The sequence below is a fragment of the Danio aesculapii genome, chromosome 5 (assembly GCF_903798145.1).
Source record: "Danio aesculapii chromosome 5, fDanAes4.1, whole genome shotgun sequence".
In the NCBI taxonomy this organism is placed as follows: Eukaryota; Metazoa; Chordata; class Actinopteri; order Cypriniformes; family Danionidae; genus Danio; species Danio aesculapii.
The window spans coordinates 26,087,097-26,106,365 of record NC_079439.1 but is presented as its reverse complement, the minus strand read 5'-3'; the positions used below and the strand labels follow the sequence as shown (position 1 = coordinate 26,106,365).

General features: G+C 36.2%; 1 protein-coding gene across 2 annotated transcripts in view; it reads left to right on the top strand.

Annotated features, from left to right (window-relative positions):
* Positions 1–289: 289 nt before the first annotated feature.
* The window catches only part of rasl10a (RAS-like, family 10, member A), a 34,246-nt gene continuing 15,266 nt past the window's right edge, over positions 290–19,269 (top strand). Inside the window, exons 1-2 of one of the 2 annotated variants that reach the window (XM_056456904.1) lie at positions 290–754; positions 861–1,131. In XM_056456904.1, coding sequence (XP_056312879.1) covers positions 693–754; positions 861–1,131 — 333 coding nt within the window. In that variant the 5' untranslated portion in view covers positions 290–692. Of the gene's footprint in view, positions 1,132–19,269 lie in introns of both variants that reach the window. The other variant, XM_056456903.1, reaches the window with a different exon arrangement.

Genomic DNA, 19,269 nt, shown 5'->3' with positions numbered 1-19,269 from the left:
TTAAGCAACATAAAATGTTTTACACATCAGTTTCGTACGGAAATTTAAAGCGATGTGTAGCTATGTTAGTTGAATTCTTTTGCTTGTTTAAGAAACATACGAAGCTCGTGTTTGCTGTTTGAGCACGCTTCCATTTTCACCTTGTATTTCTCTAACAATACTGGTAAATTCCAGGTATGATCGACGACTGAGCTTTTAGACCTGTTTGTAGCCAGTAAGCACCAGTCATGAGTGCGCGCGCGTCAAGCTGAACCACGAGTGCGCGCGGAGGAGCAGCGCTTAGTACAACACAGCAGGGTCTCTGTTTCTGCTTCACCTGCAGAATCAGTACAGATACCGTCCACCTTTACAGTCTCACGGAGCTTCACGATGGACCTTTAGACAGACTGCATTCGGCTGGCGGTGAGGTGCGTGGTTAAACGAGCTCTGGTGCGCCCGCGCAGCACTCACTGCTGAGACGATGAGGGGAAGGCACGAGAGGTTACGAGGAGAAAGGGTCAATGGTAACCTCCAAATCGAAGAGCACACTCAACCCCGAGAGCAGCCGGACGGATACTGTTGGAAAACGACCGCTTTGCAGCCCCAGAGCTTTGCGTAGGATCACCGTGGAGCGGTGAAGGTTTCCCCAATGGAATGCAGAAAAGACAGCGCAACTGCCGCAGTGAATGAAGTTGGTTTGTTGATCCGTTCGGATGCTACTGACTGTGTGTTTCACCAAAAAAGATAACGAAATGTACCAGAAGACAACACGTCTGTGAGCAAACTCTTGTTTTTAAGTGTGTTGTAATCGAAGGAGGCGGGATAATTTAACCACAAAAAAGGCTCAGGTTTACAATTGCCATTGTTTTGGTTTGTTGAAGAGGTTTCCACGTTTGTCGATCGGCAGTCGCTGGCTTTGGTCCTGATCGGCGCGGGATGGTGGAGACGCTGAGCATCGCCGTCATCGGAGCGCCTGGAGTCGGGAAAACTTCTATCATCCGTCAGTTTATTTACAATGACTTCTCTGAGACTTACACTCCCACCCAAACGCGATACGTCTACAGACCCTCCGTCATTCTTAACGGTGTGATGTACGACCTGAAGATTTTGGATGTCCCGCCAATATCCTCCTTTCCTTCAAGCCCGAGTCAGGTACTGTACACACTCTTCAAATGCGCCCATGTGTGATGGTAGTTTGTGTATGCATCAGACCATTAAACATGATGTAACACTGACTAAATTAATAACAGAACGTAGAATAAATATTTGGTTTCTTTGAAAGTAGGCTACATTGTACTAATACCACCTCAAATTGATAAAGTACTTAAAATATAGCAAAAATATATTTTCTGTCTAAAACATAATTTTTTAAATAGGTTTTTATGCAAAAATGTACCTTTGTCCCTGCTCTCCCCTAGTTTGTGTATGAATCAGACTACACATGGGCATTAAATACACTGAAAATAACTGCTTAATCGTTGCAAACAATTTATATGTGTTGAATTTAAACAAATTAAATTTAGTAATGTTCAACTTAATTTGTTTGTTTGTATTAAGCTCAAAAATTGTTTGCAATCATTTAACTTCAGTAAATCAGTAAATCCAAGGAATCATCTTTGGATAATTTTTGTTCAGTGCATAATGCAACACTTATTCAATAAATATATTTGTTAATAATAATTTTCTTTGAAAGTACATGTATTTCTTTTTTGAATACGACTTAAAATAATACAGATTGTTTACTGCCAAATATGTGTTTTGTTTTTTACAGATTATTTTTATTTGTTTATTTTACAGTTTTTACAAATTGTGCCCTTGAACACAAAACCTTTACAAAAAAGTCTTCAATTGCATGGGTATATATAAAGTAATTGCCAGCAATACATTGTGTCAAAAACTTCTGCTAAAAACCATCACAATATGATCCATCAATACATTTTAAAAACAGTTCACTTTAAAAAAATATTAAAAACCTTTTCTTTATTAGTAGTAAAATCCATTGATCTTAATTTAGCTTTAAAGACCATTTTCTCAATGTTTAGATATTTTATGAACCCTCAAATTTCAGATTTTCAAACAATTTATCTTTTCCAAATCAACTGAAAGCTTATTTACTCAGCTTTCAAGTGATGTATAAATATTAATTCCCAAATACTGACCCCTATGACTAATTTTTCATTATAACTGTTAAGATATCTAATACATTTTTCTAAATTTATTTCTCTTTTTTTTTTTGCCAAACGTTCAACAATTTTTATAGTGTACAATTATTTTATGTGGTTTATGTCTGTACACATATAAAGGAGTGCATTAGTGCCTGTCTTTTTTCCATAGGAAAATCCACGAACCAAATCAAACAGTTATAATGTTATAACTTTGATTCCAAGCAATTAGTCACAATTGCTCTATTTTAGGATGGCAACAAGTAACATTACCAACTCAGTGTTAGCACACAATACCAGATATTAGAAATACTGTAATTATAAGATTCCAACTTGTAAAAAGTGTTAAAGGGAGAAGTGTAAGTAAGAAGTGTTCACATTTTGACTTACAGAACCAGACTATTACTCCCCATTATCCATAAAAAAAAATCTAGGCCAGAAAGAAAAATAAGCTTGTGTCTGAAAACAATTCTGTGTCTAAACATCAGTATAAATGTTGGATATTGATGTTTTAAAGCCCAATAAATTGCACAACAATATGCATTATTGACACCTATTCACATAGTTCTATTTTCCTGCCATTATACACGTTCACTCATAATCCACCTGCTTGACCTATAGCACTGCCCATCTCTGGTATGCCATTATTCACACTTTCCCAGTCACTTCAAAAATAGAGTGTTTTTGTGTTGCAATCATCACAGCTAGATTGAACTGAATCTTTAAACAGATCCATTTATAGATAGAGATTCCTCAGGAATGTCAGTGTAATGCTTCAGGAGAGAGGGGCTTTCCTCTCAAAAAAAAAAAAAAACCTCTCATTTGGAGTAGTTGCTATGGAGACGTTGCTTGAACCGAGCATCTCTAAGCTTATTTTCTGTATCCTCCCTCTGGCAAATATTTCTCTCTCTCCCTCTCGGTCCTCCCCCACCTCAAATCACACAGATTAGTCTTCCTGTTTTTTTGTCTAATCATCTTGCCATTTAATAATAATATTAAAAAACACACATGCTCCTCAAATTGCCAATCTTTCAGAATTATCCCCCCCCCCCCCAAAAAAAAACCATTAAAATCTGTTAAAGAAAAAAAAAAAAAAAAAAAGAAACGTGGCATAATTAGACGCATATTTTGCTAGCAATTTTACCATTTCCAAATTCTTGCATCACATGACTTTTCTGTTAAAACCCAATTGTAGTGTATTGCTCACACTCAATCTACTTTTGTCACAGGTTAGTTCTATCTGTCTATCTATCTGTCTATCTATCTATCTATCTATATATATATATAAATAAATAAATAAATAAGTGTTCGTAAAGTGTAATTTAACACAAAAAGCTTGATTTTGCTGTTTCATATTGTCACGTCTCGCTCTTTCACAGAGGCTCAGGATCGCAGGAATTATCAAAACACATTTATTTACAAACTGAACACTCATAACTGGACCATAGACCCACATTAAGCTTGACAATATAATACCGGATAAAGACTGTACTCGAAAACAGGGCTTTAAATATACATGACGTAATTGCACAGACTACAAACAGGGGGTGTGACACAGGTGAATCTAATAAGCATTAACAACGGTGGGGAAACTAGAACAAAGGGATCACATGACATAAACAAACGCACATGGAACACTGGGGCATGGGAAAACACAGAAAGCACATGGGCACAGGAACCCTGACACATATGCGTTGATTGGAGCTAGATGTGTTAATAGATTTGATCTGCTAAGACGTTAATACATTTGTGCTTTCAACATTTATATCAGTTTTACAATTACAGACGTTTTAATTTATCCAACGCGATTAGCAAAATCACAATAATTCAAGCTGACGCAATTAATCCGCTATATGAAATTGATAAATACCAGCGTAGTGCAGTGCGAGATCCTTACAAATCCCTATAAATCCAGAGAAATCATTTCTGCTTGCCTCCTAATGCTTATGCAAGACATGGCCAAGTATGGAAAGCCACCGTGGTCCCTTCAGAGCAGACCAGCCTGAGCTAACGAGGAAATTTATTAATTTTATATATGTATTTTATGGATAATTCATATTATTTTATATGTACGAAAAAGTACACACACTGAAAAAAAAGATATTCATTGAGTTTACAATTTTAAGGTAAGTGGTTGCAAACAATTTATATAGGCTGAATTAAGACAGACTAATTACATTTGGTAATGTTCAATGTAATTTGTTTGTTCAAATTCCGCCCATATAAATTGTTTGCAACCACTTACCTTAACAAAATGTAGTAAATCCAGTTAATCAGTTCTTTCAGTGCACTTTTAAAAGAAGGTGATCATACAAAAGGTGATACGGTGGCTCAGTGGTTAGCACTGTCGCCTCACAGCAAGAAGTTTGCTGGTTTGAGTCCCGGCTGGGTCAGCTGGCATTTCTGTGTGGTGTTTGCATGTTCTCCCTGTGTTCGGGTTCCTCCGGGTGCTCTGGTTTCCTCCACAGTCCAAAGACATGCGCTATAGGTAAATTGAATAAACTAAATTGGCCGTAGTGTATGTGTGTGAACGTGAGACGGTATGGGTGTTTCCCAGTCCTGGGTTGCAGCTGGAAGGGCATCTGCTGTGTAAAACATATGCTGAACAAGTTGGTGGTTCATTCCGCTGTGATGACCCCTGATGAAAAAGGGACTAAGCCGAAGGAAAATGAGTGAATGTATGAATGTGATCATACAGGTTTATATGAATTAGCCGTTGAATCAAAAAGTTAGGCCTTTCTGTGAGCAAACTGCTATAGTCTCCAGAATGCAGAAGAAAGTATAGTTTTAGTTTTTTTACATTTATTTGATTTAAGACACAATTTCACACAGTTCTCTCATACTCCCTTTAGGCCACATACACACTGCAGCTAATTCGGCTGTCAGTTCACCTTTTAGTGCTTAGTCCTGTTGTGTTCAGAGTGATTTATTAGAGTAACAACTGCATTTAACATCCGAATGAACTCACTAAATAATCCATAAAGTGGGAATGAAAACAAACTGAATGACCAGCAAACTGAAACAAGCCCACGATAAGCCAAAATAAAATCTAAATAAATTCTCATTAAATGCACTTAATAAATAAATGTGATTGTTTTATGAGCAGAGCAACAAAAACACAACAAATAATGTGCATAGTTTCACAAGTCATATGGATCTTATGCAAATATAATATATGGATATTAAAATCTTATCCATGTGAGGTCCATAAAACACAAAGGAAGCTTGCTAATTACTAAAAGTCATTAATTTTAAAACTAATGATTGGCTGATTTCGTAATCTAGCTTTTATTAATATGAACAATATCCAATGTAAATCTGTTAAGAAAATACATCTACGGTAATAAAAAATCATTTGCTCACATTGACGCATGCATGTACAAGTTGTCAGTGTGTTGATCTGGAACCCACTGTGTGTCAGTCATTACACTTACTCGTTAAATGATTCTATTATTGATATCAATTATTGATTCTTTTTACAATCCTACTAGCTTTCAATTTACTGTAAAACATTTATCTTTGGGTGAGAATGCTTGTGTTTTTAGTGTCATTGCACATCCTGTCATGCTAATGACAATGTGCTAATAAAGTAGACACATCTTTTATTATTTATGTTAAGAATTAATCAATGAATCTTGTTTTAATGAAACATAACACCTCTGTTGACTGTGTTTAGGTTTAGTTTAAACTAAAGACTATAGAGCCTTTAATCACTGTAGTATACGTTACGTCAGAAATAGTAATGGAATGTTGCTAGGGCTGTCGCCTCACAGCAAAAAGGTCGCTGGTTCGAGCCCTGGCTGGGTCAGTTGGCATTTCTGTGTGGAGTTTGCATGTTCTCCCTGTGTTCGCATGGGTTTCCTCTGGGTGCTACATTTTCCCCTGAAGTCCAAAGACGTGCGGTATAGGTGAATTGAATAAACTAAATTGGCCGAAGTGTATGAGTGTGAAGGAGTATGGGTGTTTCCCAGTACTGGGTTGCAGCTAGAACAGCATCCACTGCATAAAATGTGCTGGATAAGTTGGGGATTCATTCCGCTGTGGTGATCCTAGATGAATAAAAGGAGAAAGCCGAAAAGAAAATGAATGTAAGAATGAATGAATGAATGAACACACAGCTGATAATAAACTTGGTTGTCAGTCCTAGCCCTGCATGAATAATCGTTTCAAAACTGAAATCACGTTTTGAAAGGGTGCGATATTCAAAACACTAATGCTGCGATTATGTGGATGCAACATCAAATATGGTAACAAGCATATATATTTTGACAGTTTGTAAGCACATTACCCTGAACAATGTGAAAAATGTAGCACAATCTAAATGTGACGGTTTCTTGATCGAATTATTAGTGTTCTTTACACTTTAAATTCCAAAAACATTTGCTGTGGTTGTTTCAACCTTTAATGTAGACTATCGTCAGTGTTTTACTGATGTAAAATTGTTTACAGTGTTTTTGGATTCTAAAAATTGTAAGATCAGGTAGCCAGTGTAAAGATCTGAGGACAGGTGTGATGTGTTTGATTTTCTGGTTTTGTTCAGAATCCAGGCCGCAGCGTTCTGGATGTGCTGTAACTGTCTGACTGTCTTTTTGAGAAGGCCAGTGAGGAGGCCGTTACAGTAATCCACTCTGCTGGTGATAAAAGCATGAACAAGTTTCTCACTGGAAACAAAGCATCTGATTCTTGCAATGTTTTTGAGATGACAGTTTGCTGATTTAGTTACTGCTTTGACATGACTATTGAAACTCTGATCTGATTCTAGAGTCACACCAAGATTCTTGAGCTTATTTTTTGCTGTTTGACCCTTAGAGCCAAGGTACGCAATTACCTTGAGAACCTCATCTCTGTTCCCAAATGCAATGACTTCAGTTTTCTCTTTGTTTTAACTGAAGAAAGTTTTGGGACATCCAACTATTAATTTGATTAATGCATTGGCAGAGGGTGTCAATGGGGTTGAAGTCATTAGCCATTAAGGCCAAGTAGATCTGAGTGTCATCAGCATAGCTGTGGTAGAAGATTTGGTTCTTTCTCATTATTTGGCTCTGAAGGAGCACATCAAGATTGAACAGGAGAGGTGCTAGAATTTTACTTTGTGGGACTCCACATGCCATGGGTGTCAACCTTGACCTATGGTCAACTATACTGACATAGTAACTTCTCCCTTCAAGGTAAGATCTGAACCATTTGAGGACCGTCCAAGGCAGCACAACCCAGTTTTCCAGCCTATCCAGAAGTATGCTGTGATCGACAGTGTCAAATGCAGCACTGAGATCAAGCAATACCAGCATAGTTAGTTTGCCTGAATCCGCATTTAATCCATTTCACCCCTACTGTTTGTAATGGTTTGCTCCACCCTTATTGGACTGTTTTAAGATATGTTATACGAGAAAGGAAAGTGAAAGAAAGAAAGACAGAAACACAGTTTTTTCATCAAGGTTTATTTTTATACTGCATGAGAAATCAGTAAACATCAGCAAACTGATTTTCTGAAAATCTCAATAGTACATTATATATGATTTCTTTCATTTAAGACACTGTATTTATTTCCTTTTTTTTATGACAACTGACAACTTTAAAAAAAAAAAAAGGCAACTATGTAGTTTTAAATAAAGAGTAGCATAGTATAGCATACCTTGTGATTATGCTTTGTCTTTTTTGGCTCTGATTAAACCACCACATTAAACCTGTAGGTTTTTGATGAAATAGTAGTAAATCACAGTTTAAATAGCAAATTTGATCAGAAAAATCGCAATTGGATTTTTCTCCAAATCATGCAGCCTTAGTCAGTCCTGAAACTTTCCAGTGTGTACGTGGCCTCTGATTTACCATCTGAAAGAATCTGTGCCGCTTGCAGAATGCAAAATGCTATTTGTTCTTGAGACATTCTGTCAGGGTTTATAACTGAAATGCAAGGCATTTTCTTACAACATTTTCCCTGGCAGTACTTGGGAGTAAATTCCCTGCATCGTGACCACTTCAGCTTGAAGACCCACTTCAGATGCAGACCCCCAAGGTCGCCCCGGCAACAAGTGATTCTGCTGATTGTTGTCAGGTTGTTTATTACCAACTATGAAGTAAAGTGTCGACACCAGCAAAACAATGAGAAAGAAATGCTATTATAGACTGCAGATGGCTGTGTTGAATGGAGAAATAAAAAAAGGATTGATCTTTATGGTAGTTTCATGATATCCCGCTGGGAATCGGTGAGGTGTTAGTAGTTCTGATGTCACATCAGCAAAATATAATAATAAAAATCATGAATGTTCTGTGCAGCGGTGCAGAGGGAGGGCATTGCTTTCAGTCCTGTGAGCACATTAAGATACCGCAATCTAATTGAGCCAAAGATTGCTGCAGCTAAATGCCATTTAGCTCCCTTCAGAGCGCGGCAGGCTGGAGCACATAGAGGAGAAGGTGTGTGTGTGTGTGTGTGTGTGTGTGTGTGTGTGTGTGTGTGTGTGTGTGATACATCTTTATTAAAATCCTTCTAGCTGCTTGTGACAAGTGCTGGTGTAATATGCTGACTGGTTGGACCCCCTTTGACTTCAGAACTGCTTTAGTTCTTTGTGGCATTGATTCCACAAGGTGCATAAAACATTTCTACACATGGTCTATATTGATTTGATAGTATCATGCTGTTTCTGCAGATCTGTCAGCTGTGCATTCATGAGATTTCCCCATTTCACAACATCTATTGAATTAGATCTTGTCACCATGAAGGCCATTTGAGTAGCTTGTACGATGATCATATTCAAAACTCCAGTTTAAGATGATTTGAGCTTTGTCATTGTGCATTATCCTGTTGAAAGTACACAGAAAAAAAGGATTCATTGGATTTGCTACATTTGTTAAGGTAAGTGGTTGCAAACAATTTATATGGGCTGAATTTAAAGAAACAAATAAAATGTAGAAATGTTCAACTTAATTTGTCTGTTTAAATTCCGCCCATATAAACTGTTTGCCAACACTTACCTTAACAAATGTAGCAAATCCAATGAATCATTTTTTCCAGTGTTGTAAGAAATGGGTTATTTTTTATTATTTTTTTATCCTGTTGCGCTCAACGAACAACCAAATGACCAGAGAAGGGTTTGATGACCTTTTAAGATTAGATTTGATTTGACTTTTTTGTCATTACAAATGTATCTTAAGGTTAACTTCACACCTTTCTCCAAATTTTAGGAGGTAAAACATTGACACTTAAGCATGACCAAATGACCAGAGAAGAGTCTCATGATCTTAAGGTAAACTTTCTCTAAATCTTAGGAGGTAGTATATTGACTCTATGATAATCATGCTGACACTACAAACCTCAAATTGTTCTTTGCAATCAGAAATAATGTGCACCTAGTAGAGAGCAAGAGAGAGAGAGAGCGAACAAGAGAGAGAGAGCGGGCCTGAATACTCACTCTTCTCTCTTACCTCTCTTACCAGCACCCAAATTTTCACTGCACATTGACCGGCATTCTCGGACACACGTGTTGGTTTTCCAATGTCCCAGCAGGCTCCCCAGTCTTTGAAGGGAAAATGATGGCACGTCTCTGAGATTGTATAGACAGTCTCATATAGATTGTATAGACATAATAGTTTTAATACCTCATTTCTAATAACTGATTTATTTGATCTTTGTCATGATGACAGTAAATAATATTTGACTAGATATTTTTCAAGATCCTTCTATACAGTTTAAAGTGACATTAAAAGGCTTAACTTGGTTAATTAGTTTAACTAGGCAGATTAGGGGAATTAGCCAAGTTATTGTATAAGATGGTTTGTTCTGTAGAGAAACAATATAGCTTAAAGGGGCTAATAATTTTTACCTTAAAATGTTTTTTAAAAAATTAAAAACTGCTTTTATTCTAGCCGAAATAAAACAAAAAAAGACATTTTCCAGAAGAAAAAACATTCACAGACTTTCTGTGAAAATGTCCTTGCACTGTTAAACATCATTTGGGAAATATTTAAAAAGAAAAAAAAATTCAAAGGGGGGTTAATAATTCTGACTTCAACTGTACTTCAAATCAAATTGCTTAGGGTTTCATTATCTGTCTTTTATTCTTGTTGAAGCGAATTTAGCTCAATTTATGAATATTCATGATTAATAATAACAAGTTATTTTTAATCATGAATATTCAAAATTAACTTATAGTACATTTAACAAAACTAAAATAACAATAACTTCACCCAGTCGTCTGAGCGGACTCTGTAATTGTTTGTTTATTTAGAAAGTGAATTGTAGCTGCTTCTTGTGAAGAAGGTGAATAGTTTAGAAGTTTTATTAAACTTAATAGGGTCTTTTCACTGAAGTGACCGTTTCTGTGAGGCAAAACAAAGACAATTCAACATGGTTATAGCTTAATTTATTAGCTTTATTGAATTTGCTGGAAAATAAGAAATATTGTACCTCGTCACAAGGTACAATATTGGGCCTTCCTTTGTGTCAGTGACCTTCTGCGATGATGTGGGGGTGTAAAAGGTATTTAAAGGTATTAGTCAGGTAACTCCCAGTCTCTGTTGACTGACCAATGACGTGAGAGGAAAAGTTAAGCGGGAAACTTTATTTGTTCATCTCGCTGGCCTGTTCCATCCCCAGACAGACAGACAAAATGTTAACTCATGGTTTGAAATTACAACAAGCATACAAGTTATCATCCTGAGTCCTAGATCATGAGCTGTAGAATTATGTGTGGAGGAAAATGACACCAAACATGACACTTTTAAAAATACATAAAACATGATTCATGCATTCTTAGTTTTTCTAATGTCTTGAAAAGGCATATACATGTGTAAGAATTAAGAGAGAATTAAGGAAGAGAATACAGAGGATACAAACACATTACATATACTTTGGGCTGAATATCCAAAGCTGAATGTTGAGTCCATTTCAATAGTGTGTGTCTTTGGGTGTGTGTGTGGGTCCCAGGATGGAGGGGTGTAAGAATTAAGAGAGAATTCTTCAACAATGGAATTTCTGGTAACAATGGAATTTCACCTCGAGACTGTATGTTACAATGTAATCCTTATTACTCATCTTTAATTCGCATTATAAGCCTTTTATGCAATTTTGTTGTATTTCGATTAATGATGTTCATGAGTATAATTCGTGATTATTGACTATTATTGTGATAATTAATATCTATTAATGTCTGTACCAGCAGTAAACAGTTGTATTGCTTGATTAGGATTATGTATAAACCGTTATTGGTGCCTCCTCTTGTCGATTAGCACCACACTTGTCTTATTAGCATAAACACAAACCATACTTCACCTTTTTGGTACGCTGAATCATTTTACATACTAAACATTTGGGACACACTAAAACAAGCGTAGCCAACATAAGATGGGCACACTGTGGTCATAAAGGGTTGGAGATGGTAAGCAACAATTGTCAGTTAGGCTGTGACATTGAAATGAAGCTCAGTTGGTACTAAGGGGCCCAAAAGTGTGCCAAGGAAATATCCCCCACACCATTGCCCCTCTAGCAGCCTGAACTTGCTTTGATACAGATGGACCCATGCTGTCATGTTTTCAAGGCACATTCTCACTCCATCATTCAAATTTGGCAGCAGAATCAAGACTCACCAGACTAGGCAACTTTTTTTCCCCATTCTTCTGTTGGCCAATTTAGCTTGAGCCAGAATAGTAGCCTCAGTTTGCTGTTCTTATTTGAAGTCCTGTGCATTTAGAGATGCTTTTCTATTGTATCAAGTCAATATTTTGGGTTACTGTTTTCTTTATGAGTAATTTCTCTTCTGACCTTTGGCATAAACAAGGCATTTTTACCCACAAATCTGCTAGACTGTGGATTGTTTTTGGACCATTCTGTAAAATTGTGGAAATCCTCATTCAGATCAGCAGTTTGTGAAATATACCAAACATGCAATCACTTAAATCAGCTTTCTTCCTTTCGCCCAATGTGCATCACACCATCACATCTTCTTCAATGATAAACAAACAGTGACGTTAAACCTAGATAGATGTCTTTATATATGCTGTATCTCTCTGCTGCAGTGCAAAATGAAACCGAATCATGCAGATCCACTGCTATTCATTGTATAGACAACTGTGAATAATAATCTTTGACTGCTTGGCAACTTTGGTGTGTGAGTGTCGCAGCTTGTTCGCATGATGCCATGGCAGATGGAGCAGATCAAAAGGCAGCATGATTCAGGATTTCCTTTTCCTGCCAGCCTCTCTTTCTCGCTCTTGTTCTCCCTCAATTATGACAACAGAGAGCTCAGTGACACGTTCCCCCGTGTCTACAGTTGCCTGGTCATGTAATGGTCCTCAGAATGTGAGAGATATCACTCTGCCCAGAGCCGGCTTCCTTCTGCTCAGGAAAATGTGCTCATGCCCTGTGGAGATTTCTGTTGTTCGTTTAGCTGCTAAGGTTGAGGAATATTAACTTTGGGTTTAGTTTTTTCCTGCTCTGAGCGCTGACGTGACTGACTCTCTGTTGAGGTCTCTTTTCTTTCAGCTCTGGGTCGTCACTTGGTGGCTTTGCCAATGTCACACTGACAACTCTAATTTTGGAATTACTCTTCATTGATACTGACATTCTCGTTCTCTTCTTCTATGACTCTTGCTTTTCTCTCAACTGCTCTGTCTCTTTCAATCCCCTGCATTAGAGTCATTTGTTATGTGAAGGATCATTTGTTTCTTTTTAGAAATGATCAGATTGATTTATCACTCGTCTGTGTTTAAAGCCAGATAAGCCACTGCAATGTTTTATAAAAGTTTAAAATCCTAAAATGACTAAATTGAAGAGGATTAGGCTAGTTTAACTAATATTGTATTATTCTGCGGTCACACTAGAGTTTGTGCAATCGAAATTCTGTTGTATGATGCTGTGAAAAGGGGATGGGATTATACAAGATGATTACTCATTAAAGCAAGCAATTGGTCCATATTTAAAATTTCTGTCCAGAAAGGTCATGTTTTGATCTTCGATTGGTTTCACGCAATCACATGATGCGATTTCGTAGGTCAGAGTTCACCAAGCTTGGACTTCGCAATGCAGCGGATGCAGAAACTTGTCGCACGAGCTTGTGTTTCTGGTCTGCCCCATTCGTGTGGGTATGAATGGAAGTCTATGCAGCGAAAAGTGCAGTGTGACCGCAGCTTTAAGCCTGGTTTATACTCGACGTGTCTGCTAGTTCACTTGAGTGTGCACGGCTAATGTGGCATCATCGCTGTGTTGGCGGAGGTTCGCTTTGCGTGCGCGCAACATGATTTCAGCTGGCGGAGCCAGAGACTGTAAAAGATATGGACCTAGTATTCGTGGCGTCAACCATAGTTTTATGAAGAACACAAAAGAAGCTACCAGTATGCGTGGCCAACTGTCGCCATTTTGTTCGCGTATCACTGCACCAACCGGGGGATGCCAAACAAGGGCAAAGAGGCGGAGTGTGAGCGGAGCTACATAAGCATGCTGGCATTTTGCTTAGACTGGCTTTCCTATGGGAGAAATGCTTAATACCTCATTAACTGCGACTCTTTGTGTTCTGTGTTCCTTGTACCAGGCTGTAAACACTTTTTTATGCTGTAAAGTTTCAATAGCGATTTCAACAGTGGGCTCAATAGAAATTTGCTCCATACGGAGCCTGGACTAACGAAATTTTGATGAATTGCAGTTTTAGTTACTTCCGTATTGGCTTCCCGAGGGAGAGCAGGAGGTTGCCGCTTGGGCGGAGCGCATGATTTTTTTTGAGACTCCAGCAAACAGTTCGCACGGCGCTGCATTTGATTTGAGTTAAATATGAAACACTTTGAAGAGATTTTGTCTGAAACAGGTACGACTGTACAGACACCTTTATGATCCGTGATCATAGAGATAACCAGATGATCAATAATTCTTGGCTAGAAATTGCAACAGCTGTGGGAAAGGAGGAAAGTTTTTGTTAAAAAGTTTGGGAAAACCTGAGAGATAAGTTTCTTAAAACCAAAAGAGGCCATGGCAAAAGTGGAGACCCAGGTACACAATTACAAAATATGTTTTTCCAGTCATAGGTTTAACACTGATGTATATATTAAAATATTGAATTTAAAACAATTTAACAGCTACAAAACTATAATTATGGAAAACATTATTTCTTTGACAACTTTAAAGGAATTTTTGAACGTATCACTTTACAATACACTGATGCCCTGTTTTTCTAGGTTTGATTGGTGATAATGGTCAGGAATGTTGGACCATTATTGCCTTTTTAGCATAATAAGATGACAGAAACTAGCCAGACAGTAATGTGTGAATTGTGGAGTGGGCTAAATAAAAAAAAAATATATTTGTAGAGCAACCCATGTTCTGCTGTCATTAATAAATGAATAAACTTTAATTGGTCGAACTGTCCAAGATATGAACAAAAGCAAGTGATGCATCAAAGTTTGACTAAAAAAAAAAATCTTAAATGGTTACAAAAATTCTTATAATCAATAAAATAAATAATAAAAAAATTATTAGTTTAAAAATATTAAATGATATTAAGGATGAGACGTAGTTTCGGAAACTTTCTACTTCTCGGTTTATCCGTCTGATTTTACGGTCAGTCTCTTTTGACCGCCCCCTGTCGTTTTAAAGAATATCACAACGGCGAATGCGTCAAGTTTAAAAGCCTCATCCATTTCGTGAGATACGCACGCTGTCAGTGGAGGTGTACGATGCGACGTCAGTCAAAAGCATAAATACAGCTTTAATCCTCCCCCAACACCTGTACATAACTGTTATAGCCATTATTTAATTATCTGAATTTATCAAACACTCCCCTTTTTTTGCTTCTTTGTTATGGTTAATTGTTGTGTAAGTTGTACATAACCTGCAAATGAATAATTAAATGTTAGTTAAATGCTTTTTCCAGTTAAATAATAATTGATTTTCCTGCGGCTTAGTCCTTTATTTATCAGGGGTCACCCCAGCGGAATGAACCGCTAACTAAATAAAAGTTAAATATTTTAGAAAAAAAATTATAAATAAAGATGTAAAAAGAATAATATTATAATACAATTATCATATAAATCATAATTAAAAAATAAATAAATAAAATAAACAAAGTTTAAAACCCTAACTAATTATGAAGTCAGGTAAATTCACAAGATTTTCTTACCTGAACTCACAAAAATACACAACGACAACACAATCTGAAAATCATGAGCACCAACAACAGAAATAAGTTAGAACAGCAAAATAGGAGAGTGTTACTATAATGCTATAATGCTAAATTAAAAGCAGCTCACAGGTCATCTCTAATTTGATTGGGTTTAATCATTGTTTTTGTTATGGTTTCACTCATACTGGTTATAAAATGTATGCATTAAATAACATAATTATATATATTTATGGTAAGAAAATGAATAAATGAATAAATATATATTTATATAATTCTATATATATATAATGTAGAAATATATCAGAGAGAGAAGATGGAGAAGAGCAGGGCTGCAGGAAAGAACCCAATAGGGAAAAGGCTAGAAAAACAGCCAGAGCAACAGTTAATCAGTTAATCTTCTTCCATCTTTTCCTTGACCATGTGGCTAAAAGCCAAATCTGAGACATTCAGCTGACCAATCGGCATCATGGAGCTCCCCCCACCACAGGCGTGACAACTAGCAGACCTTTAACAGATCTTTATCAGCATTTCTGTGCCTTTAGGAATTTCAAATAGTCCTTGTGGTCAGAAAGACATGGTTTAGAGTAAAAATAAACACCTTTGATCATTTCTTTTAAAATTGTAACATTAAAACTGTAATCTGTAGACAGATCAGACAGACTTCACTTGTGTAGACATTCATGTCTATGGACCCTTTTCACAAGACTATTATGACGCGTTTGTTATAATATTTAGATTTTAGCGTTTTGTTTTTCATATTTAGATTAAAAAATAAACCAATGCACGATTAGATGTGTTTATGTATGTATTATTTCATCTTCACATAAAATTACAAAAAAAAAGTAAAAGTCACCCCCCCATTTGGTGACTATTTTGACACTGTAAAGATGGGTTTTTAACCATTGCGGTTTGAACTGTAGTTTTGCCGAATGTCTAAAAAGTTATCAGTTTTATGATGAAAAACTGTACATTTCTAGTCGAACCATCCTTCTGCAATATTTTACCAAAAAAGGCAATAGGGGCACTTTTAATAGTTTAAAATGTGGGAGCGCGTTATGTGTTTAACGGTCATCAGCATCTTAAAACCTTGAAAGTTTTAAATATTTAAATAAAAAAATAATAATATTGCACATTTAGATGTATTTATGTATGTATTATATCATCTTTGCATCAAATTACAAAAAACAAATTTTCGTTTGTGTGAGGCGTTGAAATGCAGAGTGTATGGTCAGGAGAGTCAATTTTGCGCTGTTCTCTCTTCTGGCTGCCTCTCACACATTTTTTTTTTCCTTTTTCTGAAAGTTTTGTGGAGTTTTACTTTTATTATTTTAGCAAATAGGATTTTAAAAAAAGTATTTGTTGCTCACTCCCATTCACTGTGCTTAAGTGTACCCAATTATGATGACTTCTACTACTGAGAAATCCAGAAATGTGAAAAGGCTCCATTTGATGACTATAGTCAGTTTTTCTTTGGACTAATGATCCGTCATTTAGATTTTCACTGACATTTTAAAATTTTAACCAAGATGTTTGTTTGGAAGCCTATTAAGGGAGTTTTTATCATGATCTCATGCATCAGATGGTTTCAGCAGGAAGCCTTTTAACCAGTAATGTTTACAGTGGTTAGCTAGCATGCTAGAAGAAAATATCAAAGCTTCTCTCCAGCGCTTCATTTGTGTTTTGTTTGTTTTCTATCTTCCAAAACACTTTATATAGGAACGCACCTTGTTTAGTTGTGTTTTGCCAAAGTTTTTATGCATTTTTCCATCTATGCTGTCCATTGGTTTCAAAGACCAGCTTGTTTGGCAATTATGCATTGGTTATTGTGGAAATATTGACCTAATCAGAGATCCTGGGTTATTTAATTTAATAATAATTTCATTTCATTAATTTAATTTCTTGTCCATTGATTACAGATATTAGTCATTCATAATTCACTTTCGATAAAAGTGTCTTCCAAATTATAAAGTGTAAACCCAAATGATGATGAATGACATATATGATCATACCAGTTTTAAGACCGGATATAAATTGGAGAAGTCTCATTTAAACTACAAAAAGTGTTTATAGTTTAACCATTTGAGAATTACACAAAATGTAGATGTCACTCACACATAGTTTTTTAGATCCTCTTTCAAAATCTGTAACATAAAACATGACAAAATATCACAATAAAACAATCTTAAGACTCTTACAGTCGTCTTTAAAACAAATGCAATTCCATTTCAAGGACAGATGTTCTTATTTTCTTCACGCTTGAAATGTGTAATCTCTATTTTAGGATGCCTGGTAGTCATACATCACAGTGTCAGGAAGAAATAAAAAAGAAATCCATACAACTTATCCAGCTGTACACACCTCAGCATAGAATTAAGAAATGTAATTCAGTAATTATACCATCAATTATCAGGGACTGAACCATGGAATAAAGATGATGCATAATGTACAAACAGTTTAGTTCCCTGGCATGTAATGATTTAAATGAGACATGCGGTTATTTGTCTTAGTGCTTTTCTGGATTATTTCCACATCCCAATTTGGCACTGTATAAACAGACCGTCACATAGATGAATGAATGCTGTGCTAAATTATGCCTTTGGTTTGTATTTAGTCATGAATAAACACGTGGCTTAGAGAGAAAGATTCTTCAGTGTTAGGTGGAAAATGATCGGATCATGTATTGAGTTGGATATTTCGTCTTTGACTCAGATTGTATTGATTTTTTTCTTGTGGCATCAATGTAGTGCAGTAAAGTGGTGCACTATATGTAGAGCACTTTTAGTGGAATTCTTCATTGCCGGCAGATACAGTTGAAATCAGAATTATTAAACTTTTTTCTTCTTTTTAAATGTTTCCTAAATGATGGTTAACAGAGCAAGGAAATTTTCACAGTATGTCTGATAATATTTTTCCTTCTGGAGAAAGTCTTATTTGTTTTATTTCAGCTAGAATAAAAGCCTAATTACCCTATCCTGCCTAGTTAACCTAATAAACCTAGTTAAGCCTTTAAATGTCTCTTTAAGCTGTATAGAAATGTCTTGAAAAAGATCTAGTCAAATATTATTTACTGTCATCATGGCAAAGATAAAATAAATCAGTTATTAGAAATGAGTTATTAAAACTATCATGTTTAGAAATGTGTTGAAAAAATATTCTCTCCATTTAAACAGAAATTGGGGGAAAAATATACAGGGGGCTAATAATTCAGGGGGGCTAATAATTCTGACTTGAACTGTAGCTCTCACATGGTTGACTATTGAAGCTAAGTAGTGCTGCGCCTGGTCAGTACCTGGATGGGACAAGATGTCCTTGCTGCAGTCTGTAATCACGATGACGTACTGGACCAGGTCCAATAAGTAGCGTACCTTGTACCGTCCACTGAGGTAACGCCCATACTACTGTGACGGTTGGGTTTAGGGTAGGGGGAGGTGTAGGTGATCGTCCATTAATCATCAAGCTGCAGGCTGCAGTGAGGACAGTCTCGGATGGGAGACCACATGGGAAAGCTAGGTTGCTGCCAGAAATGGTGTTGGTAAGACCAGAGTGGGTGCTCTACCTGTTGTCTGTGTGAGACCTAATGCCCCAGTATATTGTTGGGGACTCTATACTGCTAAGGAATATGATAATAAGGAATTATTATTATTATTATTATTATTATTATTATTATTATTATTATTATTATTATTATTATTATTATTATTATTATTATTATTATTATTGTTGTTGTTGTTTTTGATTTATTACATTTCTATTCATTGATTCATTTATTTGTTTATTTAGAAATCTGTACTTTGTGGGTTAGGGTTAGAAGATCTGTTAAAATGTGCTAAATTTACAAGTCAGAAACATTATTAATCACTAATTAAATTTAAATCATATACTCAAAACCCTTAAGTAGTTCCTATCCTGCTATTCTAGTCTAACAACAGAATCTGTCTGAGCTGTTCATTCACAACATCATGAAACACATTCATGAGTCAGATTGCATTTCTTTCATGAACTCACCTGCAGCTTTCAGCAGCCCAGTT